The sequence below is a fragment of the Apostichopus japonicus genome, chromosome 22 (assembly GCF_037975245.1).
Source record: "Apostichopus japonicus isolate 1M-3 chromosome 22, ASM3797524v1, whole genome shotgun sequence".
Lineage (NCBI taxonomy): Eukaryota > Metazoa > Echinodermata > Holothuroidea > Aspidochirotida > Stichopodidae > Apostichopus > Apostichopus japonicus.
In genome coordinates, this window is record NC_092582.1 from 16,979,714 (window position 1) to 17,007,202 (window position 27,489).

The following is a 27,489-nucleotide window of genomic DNA, read 5'->3' on the forward strand; positions in this document are numbered from 1 at the left end:
CATTATATGTATTAGGTAGTTTTCACAACCCACCCAACACGTGTTATCATGTTATAACACAGATGCATATAAATGCGCAATATATGTCGAAAACGCTAATATAAGCAACTGTACAATTCGGTTCGGGTGTCACAACGTGATGTTGTCACACAACGTCAATGGGTATAGATCTATGCTTACTACAGGGAAGAGTCTTCGAAAATACATCTTCATTTTGAGGACTTTTAAAAGAAATATTGAAATAACATCAGTATCTAGGTTATGAATCGAAGTATTCATAAATGATATTTAGATGTATTTTATAGTTTTGCATCGCACGATTCTTCTCTTCTCCTGCTCTCAGCATGATTAAGTGTTATAATTGTGATTTCAGTGTATCTCTGTTTCTTGTGATCAATTTTTAGTGATTATTTTCACATATTGGATGCCAACACATTTTGTCTCTACTCTCCTCGCTATTGTTAATATACATTGCTTGGCAGTGGGTTCATTACCCAATCAAAATCAAATGATATTGTGCTTTTCAGAGATAATCTGCAGTATATTTTGTCTTCTTAGTAAATTATACAATTACTAAAAATAAACTCCCATCTGAAAGCTGCATGTCGGACACGTTCGGGTTCGAACCAGTGAGCTCTGCAACCCAGAAGTCACTGGTTCGAATCCCGCTCTGGCTATAAATTGCTTTGTTCCTTTGTCTAACCTTTCGTAGTCATTTTCCAGTTATTCAATTAGTTATACATAATAATAATAATAATAATAATAATAATAATAATAATAATAATAATAATAATAATAATAATAATAATAATAATAATAATAATAATAATAATAATAATAATAATAATAATAATAATAATAATAATAATAATAATAATAATAATAGTAATAATAATGATAATAATAATAATAATAATAATAATAATAATAATAATAATAATAATAATAATAATAATAATAATAATAATAATAATAATAATAATAATAATAATAATAATAATAATAATAATAATAATAATAATAATAATAATAATAATAATGATAATGATAATAATAATAATAATAATCAGCAGCAGCAGTTATTTTAACGACGCTTAAGCGACCACAAATGTGGGAGAAACCCGCAAGGGCTTATGGATTACAACTTACACGTCGGTTGGCTTCCAATTCAACATTTTAACTCAAATTTGGAATCTTTTCAAGTTAGAAAGTCATTTCATATAATAATTTACTTGAAGTTACTCCACCTTTTATCACGTTCTTTACTTTACCATACTTCGAGACTCTTGTTATGCAGTTTCCAAGTGTATTGTTCTACTCTTTCGAATAATTAGCTTTTATGTAGAATAATTAGCTATTATGTAGAATGTAGGGTTTGTAATGCAAAATGGTGCTATACTTTGCCAAGTTTGAAACAACTTTGAAGACGTGTCTCGACTGTTTAGGTTGTAACGCCTACACATATATTAATTATATCATATATAATTATATCAGCCCGTTAGAGGAGGGGAGGTGCTGAGTACCTCTGTTTTTCATAATTGTATAGGGCGTGGTTGCACCCTGGTCAATGGTTTATATTAAACTGTTTCGTAAATAATTAGAAAAACACAACTCTCTTTGAGGTAATATTAAACAGAAGCAAATTATTATAATAGCCATAAACAATTCCCTTATACATGCCAGCTTTTCTTTGTTTTAAAAGGTTTTCAATGACGCAGCCTTGGTGTTAATGCATTTACTAATATGGCTGTTTCCTTTCATTTTGTTTTCTTATGTATCACACTGAATGTAAATAACGAAGAACAAAAATAAAAAAGATCTCATTTTGATGGTCAATTTTGGGGGAATTTTACCCAATTAAACCTTCACCGATGTTGTACAAACTATACAATATACAATCGATAGAACTATGGAGCTACCATTTAGACCAAATTGAGACATCCTCCTATATACAAAGGTGTTATTATAATCCAAAAACAGACAACTATTTAATGATTTATTTTAAAGATTCCCATTTGAGACAGAACATTTCGTCGCCCAAACTTATGTGTATTAAGCTCAACAGAACAGGAGCGAAGTTATTCAAAAGTTTGACAATTTCTTTCATCATTTGTATTACAACAGTGTATCAAACTGATGAACTGAAAAGTAAATTGGCAGAATATTTCATTCTTAATTCTCCATTGAGCCATCCTTTAAGAGATTTTGAAGAGAAAAAATGTAGTAGTGAAAAAAAAATTACTCCTAGTTTTTCGAATGTTGTTGTTGACGAAGGGCCATCGATAGTACAGGAGAGATCCATCTCGTCACCTTCTCTGACCAACACAGTCGCATGCTCCAGATTCCGCATGGTAATTTCGTCTCTGATGGATACTTTATACCGACAAGAAAAATGATCAAATAAACCTGTTAATACAGGATCTGGCTGAATAAGTTACGAACTATTAAAATAGTTGCTGCAGGTTTTGCTTGCGTTCATATATATTATTTATGCTTTGTTTTTGTTTTTTAACTAATAATTAGAAAAAAATCTGACAAATTTCAATACAAAGTAAACGATTATTTTTTCAGATATTGTTTAACAATTTGCAACAAAATGACAAATTCCTTGAATCTAATAAGTAAGGAATTCAACTTTTTACTGCAAAGCAACAGAATGATTCTTAATCAATGTCATCAATTTAACAATTCACAGGAAACTGAGAATTGACCATTTAGTATATTCCACCAATTCAACATTTTCCAACAAAATGCTGAATTACCCTCAGAAAGTCATCAGTTTAACAATATTTTAGCAAACTGATGAATTCATCATCGAATAAATCTCGTGGAATCAACATTTGGCAACAAAATGAATTGTTACGCTCGCATCAAACATGTCATCATTTCAGCATTTTGCAAAAGCATCATGAATGACAGCAAAATTGCAGAGAAAGATCTTAACATGCCAACGGCAGCTTAACGTTTCAATATAACAGATAGAAAACATTGAGCTTTTCTTCTTTTCTTACCTGAAGAATTCCTGTGGCACGCCGGCTGTTTGTTATCTGTAAAGGTCCATATTGCATCCCTACAGAACATCTTTTCGTTACCGATTCTTTCAAATCCTATGTTACAGGACACCGTTAAAACACCGGTTAAATTTTCCAGTGTTTCGTAAGTTCTTTCAATCAACACAGAATGCAACACAGAGGGAAGAAGCATTTCGCAGTTATCTAAAGAAAACATGGATAAGTGGTTGAGATCGATATAAGAATTAAAACTTTAGGATTTTTGTTTATGTGTTTAGAAGCAAAATGCATACAATTTTGATCCATTTATCACTTTTTGACAATGAATTTGGTTGAATTGTTGTAAATTTCCTTTGCTTTGGGACAGAATTCTCCCAAATCAGGGAATATTTACCAAAATTTCTTATAGTGAATAATCATTCTGTCTTCAACGGATTTCACTCCCTTTTTTTCTTCAGTTTGTTTTTGCTCTTTAAGATGATAGATTACATTGTCTAAAGGTCTGAAAGTTGTATTTCGCTTTACGTTCTTCAATCTTCATTTAAAACTCATTTGAAAGCTGTGTTTACCTCATCTGATGCTATTGTATTTTAATATACTGGTAAAATGGATATGCTAGTATGGCAATACCAATTAAACCTACTTGCAGTCAAAATAGTTTCGTTTTGCGATTGAAAATAATCAATAGCAACACTCATTACTGAAACAATCAGGATGATGAATAAGTTACCTATCAAACACGTTGGTTTTGGTCCAGACCAAGTACCGTTCGTTCTGCACCCTATTGTAGAGGTACCGGAGATGTGGTAACCCTCGTTGCATTCGAAGTTGACAAAGTCCCCTACCAGCATGTTACCGTCACTGGGGTGTCTATTACCGTTGCGTATCTGACCTAAGTCTTGACACCAGACTGGAAGGAGATGTTATCAATTAGTACGGATTTTTGAATGATGTTAACCTATGTAATATTTATTTATTAACTACTCAGTGGTATTCAAAGTGTTGTTGCTTCGTTACCCCCAACTTTTACATTCATCATCTTGGCGATCCTCCAGTGACGGATGTTGTTGCCTGTGGAACTGGGCTACTTGGAGGAGGTTTCTCCCTCCCCCGGTGAGAATGTGTCAAATGGTATGAATATCACCATCTGCTCTTTTTCTACTTCCCATTATTTTGGTGAGCCTCCACACATTTCGGCGATGCTAAAAAGGGTCACCATCCCTACTTTGAATTTCAGAGTAATTCATGACACGCTATTTCACCGAGTATGGGAGGATGTCTTCAATATATTCTGTGCTTTCGTGCCATGTATCGGAGCATTTGTACAGTTGTACTGATAGAGTGAGTAATATCCTATATCATGATTCAATTAGATTAGAAACTGCACGTGCTCTCAGTGAGACGACACCCTCCCAATGGATTAGCCAAGCAAAATTGGTCCCAACCGACTGACTGTAGTATTAAATCTATAAAGAGCTTATCACATTAAGAAAGTGGCAGGGAGTCAGCGACTGATCAAATTGTTATATATATACTGTGTCCATAAACTTTATGGAAGGTTTAAATTGTTGCGATAAAAGCAATAACATTTGTTGACCTGTGAGACTTCAGATAAATAATGACAGCAATGTATTAGTGTTCAAGTTGTGATGTGCACAGTCAAAATTTAATACTCTAGCCATGTTTATGTTTCGATAGAACTCATGCCTGAATGTGATACAAAGCAACTGCTTTTAAATAAAAAATAAAACATTCCAGATTTCAAGTATATGAAATTTTTTTGAGCTTGATTAGAGAGGTAAATTTTTAAATATTTTCCAATGGTTCATCGAAATAATTGTTAATGCAACTGCATATATTAACCCATGTGTTAATACTGTTTAGGCTAACTGATTACTTAACGAATCAGTTAAAGTTTGCTGTTGTGTATTTCTTCTAAATTCTTTACGTTGTAAGACTATGTCATTTGTGAGGTAATGATGACATCACATATAAATCACGGCCAAGCAGTTTAACACTTATAAATAACTTTTCAACTATCTTTAAAAACGACGACAGTTTGCGTCAGAAACGTTTTACTCCAAGCACTCAACAAAGGTCGGTTGGAATTTTTGCAATGTTATGGCGGCATGTGAAAAAATCATAGAAATAAAAATATCTTTCAATCCTTTCCATGATTGTGGTTTAACATTAAGGTCACCCTTACCTTAAATTTGTTTAACAGTTTGGAATTTTAGATTATTTTGAAAATGTTTGAATTTTTCCTTCTTGTGAGAGACACTCCAGTTATTTATATCATTAATGTTGATACGTTTTTCGGAGTTTTTCGGAGGGGTTTATTTAGACCTTTAGGAGGAGATATGTTAACACAGAGGAATGTGTTTACGTTATATGTATGAGGTGATTGACATATAGCATTATATGGTATGCAAGATTTTGGAAGTTTGAAACATTCACTTCCTTTTATTTTATATTCACAGGCACACAGAAACGTGAGACATACCTCCAGAAATATGATATTCTTCCACTATCATTCAACTCAAAGACATGGTTATATATTGCCTATATTTGCATCTTCCATGCAAACCAAATAGAACGTTTTTTGATAGGGGATATGATATCGGATAGGATTCTATAAGGTGAGGGGGGATACGATGTATATTTCCCAATTAGTCTATTACCAGCATATAAGAAAATTATACGATGGTGCGGGGCGAGTCGGAGAGATGACAGAGCGAGATAGGGGAAGGAGAAGGGGAGGGAGAAGGGGAGGGTGAAGGGGAATTAGAAAACAGAGCAGTCGGAAACTATAGACTGAATTGTAAGGCATCATTGCGACACTTCTGCAGGTCATAATTTCCATAGTGTAATAACACCAGGTAACATTGCATGACATATAACAAGTTTCCTCACCACGAACTTCAAGGGATATATTAACGAATTTGCCAGAGTCTCCTCGGACTACACATGAATAGTTGCCAGACATGGACCTCCGTAGGGGCTGCAGGCTAAATTTGTACCAGTCGTTTCCTGAAAGAGAAACAGAGGTTATTGCATACCATTGGTGGCGAAAAATGTGAAAATTCATCAGAAGTGTATTGCTGTTCCTATATTACTATTATTTTGATTTTGGTAGGGAGGAGGCAGGCAAATATACCCCCTTGTAGCTACGTGTTGAAGGGTATACTCCTTCTGCCACCCTTACAAACATATGGTTGGAAATAATGGTGGCAACTGTTAGCTCGCTGAATATTTCAACCCGCGATGTTGCTGACCTTCAAATGCAAAAAAAAAAAAAAAATGAGAGCAAGTCGCTGAATTGAAAATCTTCCAGCCGAATATGTACCCACCTGGTTCTCTCGTTCCAGATAGGTGATTGCTCACTAAGTTGAAATACCACCTAGGTCTTTTATACGTAGGTACTTTGCAAGACATTTCGAGGAATCTATCTCCTTCGTAGGCTATAACTGTTTCGTTTATCATGGTAAAGTTATTAGATACACGAATCTGGTAATCGTGTTGACCACTTGTATCTGAGGAAATTAAAGAAAAAACACAAGTAGCAAAATATGAATGTATTGTCCCTCTATTTTCGTTCAGGGTTTACAGAAACACTTGTTCAACACCTTTAGTGGTAAAGCTATCAATTATAGTAAGTTACTTTCTTAAGCGTTCTCAATAAAGAGAGAGCCACAGCCGTCGGTAAATGTATGTGTTAGGGGAAGTGTTTATGTTCAAACATTTCTCTTTTTAGTAACACCAGCGCTAAATGGGATGAAAAATAGGAGTTTACTTTAAAATAAAAGAGACAAGAGACTTGTCTACTCATGTCTTACCCAAAATACACTTTGGAAAGTCTCCATCCGACCATTGTCCATCTTGACAAACGAATCTGTTCGTACCTATCATCCTGTAACCTTCTTTACACACATAAATGACGTAACCGCCATGGTGTCGGTGATGCGACGAATTTACTCTAGTGGCATCTCTTGGTGTAGGTTGAAGTTCCCTGCACTTAACTAATATGATGGCAAGGAAGATGAGGGAAGATGAGGGATGGGAAGGTATGTGGAAAAGGTAAATAGAAAGGAAAGAAAGAAAGAAAAAACTTGTTAATAAGTAAATGACGCACGATGTGAAGTTCGGGTTCAATTAACACGATGAACCGATTGTGAGCACAAGCAAATGAATGAAACATGAATCAGGTCTCCTTCTCTCGTCTTTTGTCCCCCTACAACAAATTAATCTTATTGCTTACATTTGCAAGAAGGCTCTGTTCCACTCAATCGGTTTTCGCGTGAGCAACTCCTGACAGCGTCACCATCCAGGGTCGTCGTGGAACGATCGGTACATTTATATTGTACAGTCTCGTTATAACTTAAGAAATCTCTATCCGGTTCTTCAAAGTATCTTAGCCGTCCAGTTGGTTGAGAAAGTGGACATCTAATTGCTACATTTGGCAAAAAAGAAGGAAAAAGAAGATAAACCCCAGAAGAGACCATCAGTTGATATTTGAAATAGCATGAAGTTATAAGATATGATGCGCTTGTATTTTGGGTTTCTACGTTACAACGTGAAGGGGAAAAAAGGTTTCAATTCGTTTTGTTGTGTGATGCCAGATGTTTAAGCAAACAACAACATCAATGTAGTAACAAATATGCCGGTCATTGCCAGTCATAGCATCCTGGAGTGTAGCTGATTTCAATACAATGCACAGTTATCCGTATAAGATATACATTTCAGTGATGATACCAGAATCTTTATGGGAGTCGGGCGAGCAGTGGTGAGTGAGTTGGGGCGTACCTGTACAATTTGGAACACCTCCACATGACCACTAGCTGTCAGTTTGACATGTGCAATCGATAGGGCCTGGTGTATTTAGGATGAAACCTTCAACACAAGCGAATGTCACTACGTCGTGGACAATGTAATTACCGGTCCCACTTCGTTGAATCGTCAAATTAGTTCCAGGCACAAGTGGTGGGCAGTTGTTTGCTGTAATGAAATTATTCTCTTTCATAAATGAAAATGTTATTTTAAGACGAAAGAAAGATACAAAAAAGAATGTAAATAACATCATACTGGTAAATTTTCTTCAAAATCTACCATTTCATTTGCAGAAAAGTGTACTCTCATAGGGTGTTTTTGTTTTCTTCAATATTTGAATTAATTTCTCTGCTATAAAAGTGGATGATTAAGCTATGAATACACTCTTAACAATATACAATTTCCAAAACGAGATAAAGGAATAGTTTGAAAAGTTCACTTGAAATGTCAAGATTAAATTTCCTTTCACAGGCCAAAGGAGATATCCCCTGAAATGTCTTTTTAAGTGTAATAATGCACTCGGTCGGAACAACGGCTTGCGGGCGCTTTGTAGGGAGGGATTCAGTGACTCACGGTCATTGCTTGTTAAAAGTAGCTCTTAAAAGTGTCAGAACAAACTTGCCTTCTTTTGGCTTATAAGTGAATTTACGGTAAAACTTGCGACATCTTAAAATATATGCAAACTTGCACTACGATATATACACTCCGTCAAAAGTTCATAACTAAATAGACATATGACCATCCTTTCTGAAAGTGACAAGTTTTAAAAGTCCTTGATCCCAATTCCGTTCTAATTGATAAGTATACCCATTTCCAGCCACCCCCCTTACACCCCCACCCCAAAGGTTGCTCGTTGCAAATGTCAGCAGGATAAGTCTCTTTATACATTGAAAAAGCTCTAGACAAACTTAAAGCTTTACACCAAACATATAAGGCGCCACCGTCTGATGCATAGCAAAGATAAAAACAAAATTAAAAAACGATGCAGTTATATTGAAGATTCGTCTCAATTCCCTGATTGATGTAACCTCACCTAAACAAGACGGATTGCTGCCGCTCCAAGTTCGATTTCCTAAACAGGTACGGGTAGATGTGCCTTGTAATGTGTAACCAGCTGTACATTCGTAATAGACAGTAGCGGAAACGGAATAATCTAGGCCGATTTGAATCAAATTTTCTGATCTTCCTGGCGGATCACAAGTTGGTACTGAAAAGGACAGAGTAGAACGTTAAAAGTGACTTATGCAAGAAAGTCAAGATTTTAAAGATATTGTGACTTTTAAACTCTGATTGGTGGACATTTTCATCATTCCTACAATCACACCATATCATTATAACACCTGGCGTGTTTTTACATGGCATTGGAGGTTGATGTAGTTAACCACACCGATACTGTTCGCCTCAGCAGGGAACGGCTGTGGATGCAACGATTCTTCCCCATGGTCTCAACATCCAAGAATGGAATGACTAAACACCATCGGTAACCTCACTCACTTTACCCATACCTCTCTCCCTCTATCTCTCATTCCTCACACTCCTCTATTCATCACAATTCCTGCCCATCCTCGATACTCAACTGTTATATTCTTCCTACTTCACCATTTTCCTGCTCCCCTTTCACCTATATACTTACTATTCAACCCACATTGCTACATCCTTCTGCGCAGTTCAACTCCATATTACATACATACAGGCCTTTCATGATATAAGCGGTTTCATCTCATTTGCTCAGTCTATGCTAACTCTATTCATTGTTCATTAGTCCAATTTAGCTGTCTGGTGTTCAATGTGTGCTTTCTGTTTTCTGTTTCACAGTTTGCCTTTGAAGAAGATCCTGCTCGGATCGAAACGTCAAACCCTTTATACCATTTAACACCTTGAGCAGTTATGATGGCAAGCAATACTGCCAGGTTGTTTTCAAACTTAGATGGAAAGCTCTATAGGTATTGTAAACTTAGCTGGCGCAACCATATTTCAGCTATTTGCAGTATAATTGCACGGAATGTTGGCATATTATCTAAGTTGAAATATTATCTATCGGAAAACATACTCAGAACACTATACCAGACCCTGGTTGTCCCGCATCTCACTTATTGTTCCATTATTTGGTCTGGTACATACAACACCAACCTTAACAATCTTATATTACTCCAAAAGGCAGCCATTCGCCACATAACACACTCAGCCCCACGTGAGCACACCAGTCCCCTATTTAAGAAACTCAACTTACTAAAATTGCACGATCTCATTAAAGTTAAGCTTGCATATTTGCCTACAAGACCTGGAATGGATTACTACCAGCTGCCTTTGACAATTTTTTAACCAGTAACAGAGATGTACATAATCATAACACGAGGCATGCTAATCATGCCCACTATAATCTCTACAATACCACCATTGGAACTTTAAGCCTACAAAACCGTGCAACAAAAACATGGAATCTTCTAATGAACGATTTAAAGAGTAAAAAGTCAGTCACATCCTTTAAGAAGTGGTTTTGTAAGGAAATAATAGCTAGTTACTGACTAAAACTAAATTATACCTGTATGTAATTACTATATATATATATATATATTGAACATTTAATTTGTACTTATATCTATGTATGTATTCATACACATATATATATTTTGTTTGTTTGTTTTTTCTTTTCTTTTCTTTTCTTTCTTCAGGGAGTCTTCCACACTGTTAAGCTTTTAAGCTTTATGGAAGACTTCCCTCCACTTTGTACTTTTGTGGCAAACAAATGAATAAATAAATACTCCTCTGCGTCATGTAGCTCATCGTCTGACTAAAGCTTATGATTATGTGATCTCAATATAACAAATACTTACGAAGACATTGCCCTCTAATAAGAGACCAAGAACCATCTTCGCTACAAATGATTTCCCCGTCTCCTTCAAGGCTATAACCTTCGTTACAAGTGTAAGTTACTTTAGCTACATTTCTGCTCCAGGAGGCGTGATCCATGGACGGCGGATCCTGGCAAGTTATGTTATCTGTAAAGTGGACAAAAAACACCGTACAATCTTGTTTATTACAGGAAAGCAGCGGTATTATCACGCAACGCAGTGACGTGCACAGGATTCCAATGGTGGCAGTGGTCATGGTGGTGGTGGTGTGTGTGTGTGTGTGGGGGGGGGGGGAATAACAAACTTCTCGTGACTGATTTAGGTGAGGGCATGAACCTTTTATGGACGGTGTGTAGACCGGTCAGAATTGTTCCGCATGAGGGCTGCTTGGACGTTAATAAGTGAAATTGTGCTTCTGATGCATATTCAGACTACAGTTAAGGTCATTGAGGCGGAGTGAGGAGGTTCACGTGCTATTTTGAAAACTGTCTATGAACTCTACATTGATATGGTGCACCAGAAAACCCATGGAATATTAAAAGACCATACACATCCTCTTTTCCAGAACTATGTTTCTGCCGTTCAGGCAGCAGACTTCGCATGCCACGGTCTAAGCATAACAGATTCAGGTTTTCTTTTTTACCCAATTCTGTTTCTCTTTTCAACCTGAGGGTTGTTAGATAGGTTTCTTTTGTTTAATAGTCTTGTTTGTTTGTTTTTGTTATATGTATATATATGTATATATGTGTATTTTTTTTCTCACATGTATGGATATTGTTGCTGTTGATATTTTTACCTTTTCATTCAACTTCTCTGTGTTTTGTTCATACTAATATTAACTGTATTCTGTATGTAACTTTAAAACTTTGATTTTTTATGTGTTTTGCTGCAGGGCGACAAATTTCCATATCTTATGGACGAAATAAATCTCTATCTATCTCTATCTCTATCTATCTATCTATCTATTTTAAAAACAAACCCAAAGCTGTTAATGTCATATCAGATGATCAAAAGAGAACCTTTGAATGACATTTAACACCATCTTTCGTTTGACAATTGTTTCTTTTATTGCGGAGTAAACATGTTATCGGAGGTCATGAGCATAGAGCTACTGTTTTCCTATATTGACTTTTAGTACTGTGTCGAAGGAACTAAGCTGATAGACTGTGTTTTACACTAAATAGTACAGCCACTTTCATTCTTGAGCATCGTGTTTAAAGATTGAATTCCCCAAAATCTTTAACGTGGTTCAGAAATACCGCTTGGACATATTATAGCATTGTTTCGTAACAGTCTGCAATATATCAAATTCATTTTGGGTCTATAAAAGTCATCTTTTAATTTGACATTTCCTTCGTTTCGGAGGAGCTGATGTACATCGAGTTTTGCGTTCGCCTAACGAAATCAGCACAAAGTAGGACCTATTGGTAGTTTAAGTACTATAGGCACCTGACCAATTTGCCCCATATTCTATACATTTGTAGTGTGTGATATTCTCACTCAAAAATCTGTTAAACGTTTTCGAAGAGCTCTTTTCGTGGTCAAGAATATACACATTTGAGGTTTTGAACAAGCCTTTATGTGCAAAATATGACGTGGTGTGTTATCAAAAATTCTTATTTAAGGCCTTAATAAGTTAAACCTTAATTACAAGCTCACATATATCATTTGAATAATGTGATGTTACACTTTTCAAAGAGGACAATAAAATACTCCGGGGACTACAATCCTGGGGTCAGTATCCTTGAGACGAAGATTGTAAAACAAAGGGAAACCATAACAGAAAATTAGGCAATCACTCTCGTTACATCATCGATGTGCATAAATATAGCTACTGTTTATTCATTAAGAATTAAGAAAAGACTTGTAAAATGGTAAATCTTTGATGGATTTTGATGGGAGTTGCAACTATTTTCATGAATTATAATGCCTATTCGAGTGATTAGGACAATGTTGTTCATATGTGTCCGTCTTAAATATATCAAAACAGTGAAAAAAGATAACGCCTGAGGATCTAATTTAAAGTTTCTAACCTTATAGTTTTATTAACACTAAAATTCTGAAGAAAGCAATTGATGAGTAATTCAAGAATCATCCATGAACGTGCATGAGCCTAAATTTTGGCCTACAAATTGTAAATGCTGCCTGGCTGAAAATATTAAAAACTTAAAACATCTTATGTGATTGAGTAAAGTATATGTCATTGAAGATACGAAACATAATCTACTTTTAGAATGAGTGTTAAAACACCTTCATCGATAGAGTAAAATTGTCATACCGTCTTGCTTCAAGCATTGCGGAATTGGTCCATTCCAATTTCCATCAGAAAGACAGTGCAGAGTCTCTGGTCCATACAACAAACCTTTTTGACAACCAAATCTGATCGTTTGACCAAAATTATCGATGGGAGGATTTGGCAAAATGACGTAGTCATCTGATGAATGCCGCGGCTGTGAGCAATCTATAGCTGTATAACGGAGAGAGAGAGCAAAAATATCTATGTTCACATTTGTTTAATTTGAACAAGAATTTGAACAAGGACTATCGTAAGTTATGATTACAAACCGTAGAAATCTATTGAATGTATTAAAGGAATAACGAAGGCAGGGATCAAAAACAATTTATATTATTAAGTAACCTCAAAACTATCTTATATTCGATTTTTAAGTTAACCTCTTCCTATTGGACTGAATACGCTCGCTTTCAATGTTGGCTCCTACTAGTAAGGCCTTATCACAATGCACAGTAAGCCGCCATTGTTTACGTAATACGCTTGAAATTTCATATTGATGACGTAAGAGAGGAACAACTCTCTTAACAAAGTCATCTTCCTTGTGGTAGACCCCCCCCCCCCCGGAAAATATTCAGCTGTTGTTGCTAGGACAAGAACTTAAAAGGCCTTGCAATTCCTATAAGCCCAACGCAGCTTAAAATGTTAACGAGGCACCTGAAAGTCAAAGTAACCAAAAAATCAAGAGTTCTCTTTTCTTAAAACTTTCGTTCATAAAAATTCCTTGGTGACGCTAAGCAAGCACACTGACGCTATGCCTAGGCTACGCTAAAGTAACAGTGTAGCCTTATATACAGCACGCCTTGCCAGACTTAGGATTATTTCATAACCAATTCAAATGTAATGTTCACGGATGTCGCTCATCTCACTGTGGTATCTCTTAGTACCGCTTTATTTGGCAAACGGTTTCAAATTCTGTATTGATTGTTAATCAGCCTTCCTTTAACCTACTCGGTTCAAGCAGTAGCCTTTCTGCTTATATAAATAATCTTCTCATCTGGTTACAACAGGACACTGAAATAGATTATTATAGCATTCCCCACATTGCATGGGTCCAGGTGTGACATATTAACTGATAAATTAAATATTAAGAAACCTTTCCTTTTCATGAAGTAAAATTTATGGTTTATTGGATGAAAATAAGTTGCCTTTAAATAGTCTTGTCTGCAGTACGGAAAGGTTACATTGACTGATTGAGTTTTTCGGTGAGGAATATTTCGTCTTCACTGTAGAGGTCTCATTGTAAATTCCATAGGGAATATCCTTCACTATTACCAATACAGAGTTTCTGTGTGTGTAATATCATAGTACAAGTTGGTCTTACGTTGATGGACACAAATAAAACCGCATTTCTGGTCACAAGTACATCTTTCATCTTGTGTACAATCACTGTCCGAGACGCATGAGTGATTACAGCCGTAATGCAAGACGTAGAAGCCGTCACGGGTAGGACACTCTTTATAGAAAGGACAACATGATAATTAAAAGGAAAATGGGAATATTTGATATCATTATAATAGACATTTAACCTTTACATATTTTTTCTACCATTAGTAGTTGTGTAATCGATACACATATGTCAAAAAGATGTTAGCAAAATATGAAATAACTCCAAGACTACGTTTGAAATAATATTGTTGACCATTTGGGATGTATATGAAACAAAACTAGTCATTCTTATTATATTATGATTTAGGGAAGGATGGAAGGATGGATGGTTGAATTCATGCATGGTTCGATAGATTGATATATATATATACAAGCAGACAGGCAAAGCCTGATTGAATAACGACCTTCTCACGATTTAGGCGACTTAAAAAGAAACTCATCTCGCCGTTCGAGGTCATTTCCATGCTTCACTTTCCAATTATTTTCCAATTAAGCAGATAACGTGCTGGACTTTTTTTCACATGCCAGCTAGGGGTGAAAAACTGTATTTTTTACAAAATATTGTTGTTTATGGTTTGCCAGATATTATCTGATTATAATATTTTGTTGTAATCAGTGCATGAACAGTGGGTGGTTTGTGGTATAACCGCGACATGTATGTATCTTGCTGAGTTCTCCTGAAAATGACACATTTTTATAGGTGTGGCTTACCAAAACGTACTATATAAGTTGAAGGCTTCGTTAACTAATTATAGATTTCATTTAAAGCATCTTTGTTGCGTTAGGGGTTGGCAGTTTTATCAAACGTACTAACTATAAAACTCAAAGTAGGAATGCATTTGATTGAAAATTAAGACGGTTCTCTTTAGATTGTCTTCACCAAATGAATGTTGTAGGGCAATTAATAAATGATTTCGATTCCATCCGCAACGTACGTTTCGTCGAGCAGACGAGACATCTCCATTATGTATTAACCATGTTTAACGTTTACTTTTAAGTTATTTGAACTAAACAGTAATCCCAGCAAATTGGCATGTATTGCCATTGCATGTTAGTTTCGAATAACAATAAATAATATCAACATGAATTTTAAATTGCTAATGTAAACGAATTCATTACCTTCATCTCTATATAAATAAACACTAATACATTTTAAGCTTCTCTCTCATATATCACATATCAACCCCTTTGTTTTTAATCCACTCGTATTTTTATATTAATGGTAGTACCAAGAAAATAATCAAGTACAAAGTTTCCAGTGTTTCTTTCTTCAAACTAATTGTAAATAAACTGAATAATTTAGGAAAAGGAGATAAAAGAAAATGATTTACCAAAATATTTTGGATTGAAATATAGTTTCTAAATAGAAATAAAAATTAAGAAGAAAAAACACCCCACTATTCAATCAAAAAGAGGGAATTAATTTCTCCCTTAAAGAAACAACTGAAGTAAATGCTATCAATTCTCTTTTTTTTCAATGACAAAATAAAACACGGCAGCTCGTCATTCATAGCATAGAAATTTGTTTTTTACTTTGAAAGAATGGATTAGTTAAAAGAAATCAAGTAAAGCCTTTGTCTTTGTCTTTATTTTTATTTCATTTAAATACATGTAAAAGAAGAATGCATATTCTCAGAGGAAGGGAAATGACAGGCAAAACATTTAATTTAATGCTGCATTAGATATTAATCTTGTTGCCAGATATCAGCCACGAATAAATAAACTATTTGTTTTTAGCGATAACACATGTGCTTATAATTCCCGTTTCTCATGTGAAGCCTACACGTGGTTGTTCCACAGAACCACTTAAAAACTATCCGAACAGGGTAAACTATAACCTGGTTCTACATTTCATTATTAATTTGTCTCATCGTTTCTTATGTAAGAACATCTGATTACCAGATCTCAGGCAAGGCCAAATGTTTTAAGTCTTTCTATCACTGCGGCATTGAGTATAGGTTACTTATAAGTACTACGGAGGGACGGGCTACGCAGTCAACCAAAGAACATGAGAGGAACAAAAAACCCGAAAAAAATACCGCGAGCGGTACTTAGAACTTTGCACATTTAGTTACTTAGGCCTATACAGTGAAAGCCAAAGGCAAAAATTAACGTAAGACCGTAATTACTGATCCTAAATAACCTTCTTATCTGTCTTAAATCAAACCCTAAATAACCATACTATACTGTAAATACACCCGATACACACATAGACCACAGTAACTACTGTAAATTTTAAAGTTTTGTACCACAGTAAAACTGGATCGTGCTATAAATCGGTAGCATGTGCTATTATGATTACAGTAAGAACTGAGGATATGTGTAATTCCAACAAATCAAGTTGTTGGATTTTTTTGGGATTACACATATCCTCAGTTCTTACTGTAATCCTTATAGCACATGCTACCGATTTATCAGATTTGTCAGCACGATCCAGTTTTTACTGTGGTACAAAACTTTAAGATTTACAGTAGTTAATGTAACCTCTGTGTGAATCGGCTGGTAAATACTATCCATTCTGCGTTAATTGCTAGTTGAACGGCTCAGAGCTTAAAGAGAATATTTTCTGATTTTGCTTCTTATTCAATACTTACGGTTCTCATGACTCTGGCACTGGTTCCTATGAAATTGAAAATTTAGTATTATTAGGATGACAAGTGACCCAAATTTAAACTCCATAACGAACTGTCTGCTTGGAGAGATGATGAAACGGAAGTGAAGTCGCTCCTTACTAACCGTGTTACAGACGGGTGATTCGACCCAAGCTAAAGAATCGGGGAGAAGAGAACGTCGCTCAGAAAATTGTTTGAGTTTTTGCGTCGCAGAAATGAGAGATATTTCTGCCAGTGTTTTTCTTTGCTGAACCCGTTGTGGTGACCCTTTACATATGTGTAGCAAAAATTAGGTAAACATGCACGTTATGTAGATACAAAACGATAGTTTCAATACGTGTTTGTTGATGAATTAAGGAAAACAAACTTTCGAAGCAGATTCAATGTTTCTTATTCTAAATGCACTCTGACCAGGTGGGTTTAATGGAGAAAAGCTGTCGCAATCGAAAAAAAGAAATTTATTTTCTGTTGCCCTTATGGCGCGAACGCTTTACCGTAAAATCACTGCGAACGCCCATATCAGCATGTTCATTACACAAATGTAACCTATATATACTCGTATCGTCCACTTTTTGTATCCAATTTTACGGAGGAAACGTCTGAAAACACCCCCTTGCAATGAAAGGAAAATGACACAATTTAATAGTAAAGAAAACCGCAGATAGTAAACCCACTATGCAGATGCATAGCTTAAAATGTTCATTTTACTGCAGTAATCTACGCTATAAGAAAATTAAATAACTATTTTATATTTCTGTTTTTGTCCTCTAGTTTATTCCCTACCCTCTTCCCATAATCCTACCTTTGTCCCTCCATTGTTTATCTCCTACCTCTCCTCTTTCCCTGTTGGTTTCTTTCTCTTCTCTCAATCCCTTGTCTACTAATCCTCTTACATCTATCTCTTTGTGTTCACCATGCTCTTTAACCTGTTTGTATTCTGTGCGTGCATTAGTCCCTTATGTTACTTGTCATTTAGCCTCTGAAGAAGATCCTACTAGGATCGAAACGTCAGGCCAACTAACGTTTACACAGGCTCTTTAGTGGATAAGTAGTTTGCTAACAGTTTATTTTATTATGATTTTATAATTCAGTTAACTTAGCAAAAATAAGACCTTTGAATGAAAAAAGAACAAGAAACAATGTTCACAAGCGAAATCTCACCAAAAAACACCCTGGTAATTAATTGATGTTTCGATGCAATTTAACCAAAACTATCTCTCTACAAACGGCATGTTGAGCTTGTCAAATTGTTTCACCTAATTGGGACTTAATTAGGGAGTAACTGTGATTTCAGTGACGTTGCCCAGAGACCTTTTTAACATTTGTATTATTCATATCCATCATCCAAATAAAACTGGCATGAACATTATTCGGGTAGAAAACTGTGTTTGTCAAGGTAATGAAGTCCATTGTATTTATCATTTTTCTACACACATCTCCCTGCTAAACATTACGATGGAAACTTTTATCAACATAGGAAAAGCTCTTTTGACAAGTTTGCGGAAGGAGTCATCCAGAAAATGCTGCTTAGGCGTCTCAATTAAGAATCACAAGACCATGAAGAATTGTGCAGAACGAAAAAAGCAAGAAGATGGAATGAATTGAATTATTCACTTGGATTTAAGTGACAGAGACAAATAAACAAAAGGTTGAAGTACTTAATTTTAAAGAGCCAAGAAGCAATGTATCCACAAAACATAAACTCGCTTTTGCTCTGGCAATACGAAGAATTTTAATATGATTTACTTTTAATATTTGAAATTGTCATTTGCTATCATTTTAATATTCGAAAAGACCCATCGTGCGTTCTGCCACCTGACTAAACGACTGCTTCCGAACAAATTCCGTCTTTAATTGTTTCACCCATAACCGAAGTATAGCCGCGTGTCTTTAAAGATGACATTCCTTCTTGATTGCCAGCTGTGCGAAACAAAAAAGGGTTCCAAAACTCGTTCCTGTATATTGATATGTCTACCTAAGAGGAAAGATAAAGAAAGGAAATGAAGAGGGGGAGGGAGGCAGAGGTCAGAGGGCAGAGAAAGAAGAGGGCAGAGAAAGAAGATGGCAGAGGGCAGAGAAAGAAGAGGAAGAGAAAGAAAAGGGGAAAGGAAAGGAAAAGGAAAGAAACATGAAAACCGTGAGGAAGAGGAAATAAAGAGATGAGAGGTTCCACCTCTTTAAAACAGATTTTCATTTGTCAGCAAACATGTCATCTACACTAACATTTAAGCAAGTGTTTAGAAATGAAGAAAATAAAAGAAATGAAAATAGCGAGGAAAAGGACACTAAAATGATGGATAATAGTAGTAGAGAAATAAAAGTAGTTGCCATCTCTCTTGAACATACTTTCAATGGACTTCAGCAAATATGTTTATTGAATCTTACGTAATAATGTTTGTGTGGGTTTTTTTCCCTTCTTTTTTCAATAAAACAAAGGTGATTCTGTTTATAGCTACTAACTTACTGGGACAGGGTATCCGGGACAAATAAGATTATCGAATAGTAGAAGTACAGCAAACGTCCTGGTATCATAGTTCGGATTTCTATTTTCATAGTAGTGGGCAGACAATCGTGATATTGCATGAACCAACAAAGGACACCAATCATGTGATATCTGTGCCTGGTAAAAAAGAGAAAACAAAACTTTACGATAGAAATATTTCTCTGATATTTGGTACAGCTGCTTGAGTTTCATGAAACATATAATATTAACAGCATAGCCATCGTTTCTACTACATACTACGCTTATAAATGGACCCGAGATAACTAATTCATAAATTAACTGGAAATTGGATGCCGAAACCTAGTTATTTTGCAAAATGTAACGCCAAATAGAAATCATCGTTTGAACTTCATTCTAGCACGTCATTTCTATTCAGCCTATTCTGACTTTTTCGAAAGTTGTGTATCCGGTTTCCATTATTATGCACAATAAGGTATCCACAGTTGCATTTAAATGTGCAACTTAACTTTGTTTTAAGCACATGTGATGTGGATATACCACCGTGGGACCTTTCGAATTTGATGGCAAATCGATACATTTTCATATTGTTTCCTATCTAAGTCTTCACACCTCTTGGTAAATTGCGCCATTGTTGCCCATTCAAATCTAGTGTGAATTTAACTGCATTGTGAACTTTTTCAAACATTGCCTGTTAATCTGAAGAAAAGAAGAGAGCGCGGACGTATTTAGCTTGAGACTGCGACCATGTGGATATAACCGGTTGCTTGTCCAGAGAGGATACAAAACTTTCGAAATAGTCAGAACAGGCTGAATAGACATCCTGTGCTAGAATGGTCATGGTGTTCGTTTCGCAAGTAAAGGTATGACTATCATCTAACCTACTTTATAGGCCACCTTTACTAATAAAGTAAAGAGGATTTCTATCAGTTATTCTTATCAAAATATTTATAACAAATACATATTGAGGATAAATAAATATTGGGGTAACAGTTAGACAATTATGATTCTAGTTTGAATATTATGATTCTAACCCTCCCCCCCCCCCCCCACCTCCACCTCCACCAACTCGCAAGACCCTAGCAACGTCCCTGAATATAATCCATTGATAATAGCTTATAATGCAGTCTAATCACCTCATCATAACATCCTACCAGGCTGATTGAAAATGAATCAAAGAGTCCCATTTTCATTAAATGGAATTCCCATGTAAGTTATGTCGAGAAAGCAGGCGCTTGCATCTTAAGTATATAGTTGTCTGATTTTGAATTCCATAAAGCTGAGTTTCGTCCAAGAGTAAGCAATACAAAACTGTATTAAACAGTATAATCATGGCTCATTTTTTCGGCAGGGACTTCCTCCTTAGAGATTAAAAAAGACATGTCAACTAACCTGTGTACGTTGATTGCATAATTCTCGGATTACGGGGTCTGGTGAATACTTGTCGCAATTAAGTAGTGAACACATACCTGTAAAGGACTTCATCTGTATGTACAAAGAATAAAACACTGTTAAAGTATATTTGTTGTGTATGATAATCTCATTCAAATTTTTTTTCGAAAACCTCTTTTGTTTCCAAGATACACAGATCTGAAGTTTTGATAAATCTGGGAAAGTAATTAAATATATGCAAAAAATATATGCAAACTATGAAGTATAGAGTGTTATTTTAGGCCTTAATAAGTTATCTCCTATTTACAAGCCCACATATATCTTTTGAATAATATGATGTTGTTCCTCTCTTCAAAGAAGATAATAAAGTATTTCAAAAAAAAAAGAAGGAATAACGTAACAGAAAATTAGGCAATCACTCCCAATGTGCATAAATTGACTAATGTTTATACATATATACATTAGAATTAAGAAAAGACTTGTAAAATGGTAAATCTTTGATGGGAGTTACAACTATTTTCATGATTTCTAATGCCCATTAAAGTGATTTAGGACAATGTTGTTCAAAGTGTCCGGAGACAGTTAAAGAATTGCTTATAGAGCATGGAAATTCGAAAGAGAGAGAGAGAGATAGAGAGATTGAGGAGAGAGGGGGAGTGGTGGGTGAGAGAGAGAGGAGGATGGGATAATTTCACTTACTTTGGACAGTTTTCCATCTTGGGCAACCTATGTGAGAAGTAACATTAGTATGTCAGGACGAATTGCTACACACGTTCGGCACTGTAATAGATGTAATCATGATGGTTCTTTGGGAAGATTTATTCCCACTGTCTATTGTTACTTTGGTAGTGAGGACATGAACTTGAAACGATAGCTGATATGGAATGTGAGAAACAAACCATCTCACACCTTTAAGGATACAATTAGTTGATATCAAATAGTGACCATTATATTATGACATCACTATTTCTGTAAATTATACATGTTCTCATATAACGCTCGATGTATAATTCATACAATAGATAGTTTTTTTTTTTGAGCTTTCGTTAATCATTGACCTCTTTGAAAAGGGATCATAGTTGAACTCGGATTTGCTCATTCAAATCAAACCATTGGCTAATAAGCACATATGATTGCTACTTCCATCTTCATTTCTTTTCTTTCTTTTTTTGACATATAAACATCCAATACAGAGACCCAATGCACGTGGTAAGTGCTTTCCTCCAGTGAGACTTACCTGGCGATGTATGGATCTGACAAGTTGAATTTGTATTTTGACAAAAACATGACAAACACCCCTGTTAGAACCACTGCTTGGTGGCGTTGAAACAGTTATATCAACAATGTAGACAGGAATAACAGCTAGAAATACAAAAGTACCAATAAACAGAAAGATATTTCAAATGAATTATAAATCTGTATGCAATAGCAGTCAGTGTTGAGGCAACTCTGTTTCAGATTACCTACAGATCACGAGTCTAATGAACCAAGAGGCAGGGGTGGAGTTGATTACAAAGGAATTAGGTACATAAAGGAAGCCATGAGCTGCCCGTAGGCCGTTTCGTACAAGAATGATTGGCATCTATAAACTTTGGTGTGAATTCAAAGACAATTCCGGACCTCGTAATGAATGTGCATTGTGACAATCCAGGCAATGCTTAGATATAGACCAACGAATAAGGAGGACTTTACGATCGTTCAGGAGCCTGTCCATTTGTTCAATGAGTTTCCGTTGTACTTTGCTTTTGGGCTTAATTGATTACGCTATTGGTTAGTATTACATTGCGGGGTATTAATTTTGTTACCTTTTGGTTATCATTGCTAAACTTTAGAGCTGGCAAGTATCTTTATTGTACAAAACTCTCTTAGTTGCTGCAGAAAAGTTGCAAAGAGTAGAATCACGATTTCTTTCTGAGAATCATTTTTCGACTGACAAAAGAGCGAGTAAAAATAATGAGTGAAATTCAAAACTAGTCAACATAGTCACCTAAAATATTTTGGTCGGTTTCAGCAAGTAGTAGTTAGTAAATGAACATTATGAATTACATCAAGAAATCAGATATTTGTGTTAGAAACGCAAGAAACGGTTTTTTACCGAAGAGGCAAAACTGAAGATAAGAATAGGTGGTTCAGAGTTGTGTTTCATGTTTATGTTATTGTCCTGAGTCAAAAGTTGCTACGAAAATAAAAGTTCCGATATATTTTGTTTGTTGAAATTAAGCGAAATATCTTCTCTTTATTTATTTATTTTTTTGTTAGATGGTCATTGTGAAATGTTGATCTAAGAACTACTTATATGAACGCAGTATGTGTATTTGCATATTCCTGACATGATATCAACGTTTCAAAATAATTTCCGGAAACATAAAGACCAATTAAATAAGGTCCCCGTGCAGACGCTTAATTATTATTCTTTGAGATTATAAGGATCATTAGCATAAAAGTTATACTTACCCAATACAACGAAGAAGGAAACCAAAAAACGTAACATCTTGTCAATAATGTTGTCCAAGATCTTTGCTTGTGGCATCCGTTTCGTAATATATCAACGAATACGTGGTACCACGACTGGTGTCAAAGTTCGGGGTACTTTATTTTTTTTTAAATTTAATCCAATTCTCAAGATTTATACTGCAGTTTAACACTTTTCTCCCCGCATGACTCGCGTCACCCGGAAGGCAGGAATATCTATAACGCCACGTTCCTTGGTTAATTCCATCGATAAAGTTGTCAGTTGAAAGTTGTCATACCAAGAAAGTCATTTGACGTATTCCGTGATCTGTGCACTCAAGTATTACTTAACCCAGTCCATTTCTGAAGCCAACGTGTATGGCAAGCCATGTGGGACAAACACTGCATAATATATCCGCGTATTAATTCGAATATATACGCGTATTAATTCGAATATATGTGTTATAGCCTACATGTGTAAAGTTTCGCTTTTTGAAGCGATCTCGCGAGCCCGCCAAAACATTTATCGTTGGCATATGTACACAGCAAGAGCGGAAATGTTTTTTTTTTTCGTGTAACTCTAATTAATCCGTGCATATATTGGATTTAATCCCCATATTTATTTTATTTAATACGTGTATATATTCGAATTAATACGTGTATATATTCGAATTAATACGTGTATATATTCGAATTAATACGTGTATATATTCGAATTAATACGTGAATATATTCGAATTAATACGCGGATATATTTAAGCCATATGATTGGCTAATAATATATACGCGTATATATTCCAATTAATACGCGTATAAATTCCAATTAATACGCGGATATATTATGCAGTGTTTGTCCCACATGGCTTGCCATAAACGTGAAGAAAATAGAGCGGATTCTTACTAACTACTACTTAAAACTCTACTTAAAGCCCACCGCGCACTGTCCGATCGATCACGGCTACGCTCAACTCACCGTCGTTACGTAGATCGGGCAATTAGCGGAGTTTCAAACTACGAACGATCACGCTTTTGACTAGGTTAAAGCAGGAAGTTGTTATAGAAATAAACAACTCCCTGGTTAAAGTGCCGTCACCTTCAGTCGATCAAACTGAACACGCAGCGCTTTCACGGCGGGGATTCACGGTTGAAAATGTACATTTAAAAAAAATAAGACAAATCACGGATTTATTTAATTACCTAAACTTAAATTACCCAAACGAGCTCCGGTCGTTAACCTCAAACAGTCGTTGTGTAGCCGTAAAAATTCTAGCCTTTATATAAGTTAAATTGACACCGTTTTCTTCGACATCCCCAAATTAAAGATTTGCAACCTATGGATCATTCAACCCCACCACGTACTCACGACGTGTATCTCATTGAGTTCTTTTTATAACAATAAGAGAAAAAAGCTTTTGAGATGTTTAATTTTTCATTTTTGACTAATTAACCCAATATTACGTGGTGATGATCAAAGTAAGATTACGATCGATATAAGATATTAGTGGAACATTCAATAGTTAGTTATTCGAAGTTCCCATTCGGGACTAAATATTTACTATTTATCTAGGTATAGATGGTGACGCAGATGGGGATACTGAATGAGGCACAGAGGTTTTGTTCTTTCCTTATAACAATTATTTACAAAGAAAGTGACTCCAATTAAGAATTCATGAAACATCATTAGATATATCTTCAAATTTGTTTTCTTCTCAAGTAATTGGCTTTTAGTCGATTAATTGTTAACTTAACTCATTACCACCATTTGCGGAAGATATCCCAGTAAGCCATGCAGAAGCTACCCCCAATCTCGGAATGGCACATGTCATAAGTGTAGCTCCAAAACGTTGGCTTTCAGTATTACCGTCAACGCGTGTAGCCCCTTACTGCACGTTACAGTACAAGCTTTTCGTCAACGAGAGGGTTGTTTTCTGTCAACAAAAGGACACAGTTTAATCCCTGAAGTACACGGAAAAGGAACTTTTCAAAAGAATAAAAGGGAAAACTCGAACTTATTCATTAACAAAAACGAGCCCAACTTACTTTCGGAAATGGACACTTTTCAATTTTATCAAACAATTTGGCATCGTGCCCCATGAGTCCCTCTCTCACTATCGTTACTATTATCGTAGTAAGCCATAGTACTTTTGACGTCGCCCACAGAATAATTTGTAACTGATCCTACAAAACAAAGTATCCGTTGTACAATAGTGTGGCTGGGGACTGTTCCTTTAATACTGCACCTGTTGATAATGCACCAGCCTCTGCCGTTATGCGGACGCACTCTGTACGGAATTCATAATATACTAGGTGCATAGGTGCACATGTGCAGGGGCCCAATGAATAACGTAACTTCATATGCATGGATCGCCCGCCAGCAATTGGATCCTGAGCGGGCGATCAAGTGTGAACGTGAACGAGTTTGTGGGTATGAAAATATTTGTAGTTTGTGTTGTATCCTGCGGTTCCAGAGGGAGGGGGATCTAATTTCAATACGACCTACATGTCTGGGCTTAGATATATATGGTCGCGGAAAGGGGAATTTCTAATAACTAACTATATCGAATATTCTTTAAGATCTTAGATCGATCGAAATCTTAGCTCATCTAGGTAATTTATTTAGGAAATGTATTACTGACCCGTGACTGCTTTTCATTTAAGAGAGAGAGTCGTTCACCTCAGGAAATAGTGCTCAAGAAATTAGACAAACAACTTTCAGTCAATGATGTTATTCTAACTATACTACGTGGGTGTCATTTCATAAAGCAAGTAGGATCTCATTTGATCCTTAAGTTTACCATTTCTTCGTCTGGAATGAAGCTGTTTTGGTTTAAGTAGGGAGGTCTGCATACACAAATAAGTAAATAAATTAAATCATTATTCGGGTACTCGGGTGAAATTACGAAAGAACTCTGTTTAACTATTTTACTTGTCTTTAGTCTTTAGTGTTGTTTTCACAAGATTGAAAGTGCAAGAAAACAAGAAAATGAATAAAGACCTATACAGAAGACGAATTAATTAAATATGCAGATATTTCTCGAGACTTAACTTGAGTTAGATGAGCGATAAATCGCGGTATTGCAATGTTATTCACTTTTAAAGCAGCACTTTGTGTTCGATAGTAAAGTTGCATCTTTTCTGACACCGAAATGTAATAATAATAACCATAATACCAATTAATTTCCCCCTAATTGTACCATGGTTTTACCTTAACTGTACCACAGTTTTACCCTAAATTTACCAGAGTTGTATCCCAATTGCACAATAGTTTCACTACTTGTCTTAATTATAATCATTACACCACAAATTACCTTACATTTCACCCATTAGTGGATTGTATCATAATTGGCCTAGTTGAAACATACAACAAAGCAACTCATACTGTATGACATGATGTCGTATGTATATTATGGCATACTATTTTATATGCACCAGATTTGGTCAATATGCTGCAGTCAAAACAAGCATGACAACAATATAAAGGTTAAACAGCTGTTTACAGCATATGGTATGTACAGTTTTTGTTAAGTAAAATAAGTATGTACCATACTTTTATTCTATAAGGCTACTGTGGCAAATTCACCATGTTTTAACCCAATTTAACCATAGTTTACCGCTGTAAGACTCGGGTACTTTTTTTTTGCTGGGAGCATATATAAATTGTTTCTTATATCAAATTTAGGATGATATATTATGGTATTCATGTGCTTTTTAACTGTTCGACCACATTTTCCTGCCATTCCTGGACTTGCCGTCCTACTGCTTTACTTTTTTTACTGCTTTCATAGTGTTTAAAAAGTTTTATGTAATATGAACGAGGAATAAAGAGACCAAAAAAATGTGTTGTCATTCTTAAAAAAGAAGTTATCTGACCAAACGTCCTACAAAGTTGACCTCATCTTGGTGTCAGAGTGGCAACCACTGTCTTTTCAGTGGGTGAACTAGAGCTTTGTGTGGCCAGTTTTAAGCCAAAATGCCCCCTCAGGTCTCATATTAAATTGCCTGTTGTATAATCTGCATGTTTCCACAAAACTAGTTATGCTTGAAAATATACCCATTACAAAGTCCCCTGTGTAGATACCATCAAGGCTCCATAGGCTGATAACTATAGCAACCCCATATACAATTTCAGGAGGGTGAATTTGAAGAGGCACTGGCAGGGATTGTACTCTTTGCAGTGGCAGGGCTTGTACTTGGTAGAGCACCA

General features: G+C 35.6%; 2 protein-coding genes across 2 annotated transcripts; both read right to left on the minus strand.

Moving 5' to 3' along the window:
• Positions 1-1,770: 1,770 nt before the first annotated feature.
• Positions 1,771-17,561, minus strand: LOC139964095 (sushi, von Willebrand factor type A, EGF and pentraxin domain-containing protein 1-like). The gene is made up of 14 exons (XM_071965445.1): positions 16,964-17,561; positions 14,305-14,436; positions 12,969-13,157; positions 10,673-10,837; positions 8,872-9,045; positions 7,947-8,006; positions 7,270-7,461; positions 6,848-7,030; positions 6,362-6,544; positions 5,925-6,041; positions 3,742-3,921; positions 3,012-3,215; positions 2,243-2,373; positions 1,771-1,782 (listed from the first exon to the last, which is right to left on the minus strand). The coding sequence occupies exons 1-14, from the start codon at positions 17,046-17,048 to the stop codon at positions 1,771-1,773; spliced, it is 2,007 nt and encodes a 668-aa protein (XP_071821546.1). The 5' UTR covers positions 17,049-17,561.
• A 1,175-nt stretch (positions 17,562-18,736) lies between these two features.
• LOC139964096 (uncharacterized) lies at positions 18,737-23,364 on the minus strand. Its single transcript, XM_071965446.1, has 6 exons — positions 23,289-23,364; positions 22,072-22,196; positions 21,534-21,560; positions 20,835-20,927; positions 19,446-19,601; positions 18,737-18,956 (listed from the first exon to the last, which is right to left on the minus strand). The coding sequence occupies exons 1-6, from the start codon at positions 23,362-23,364 to the stop codon at positions 18,801-18,803; spliced, it is 633 nt and encodes a 210-aa protein (XP_071821547.1). The 3' UTR covers positions 18,737-18,800.
• Between the last annotated feature and the right edge of the window lie 4,125 nt (positions 23,365-27,489).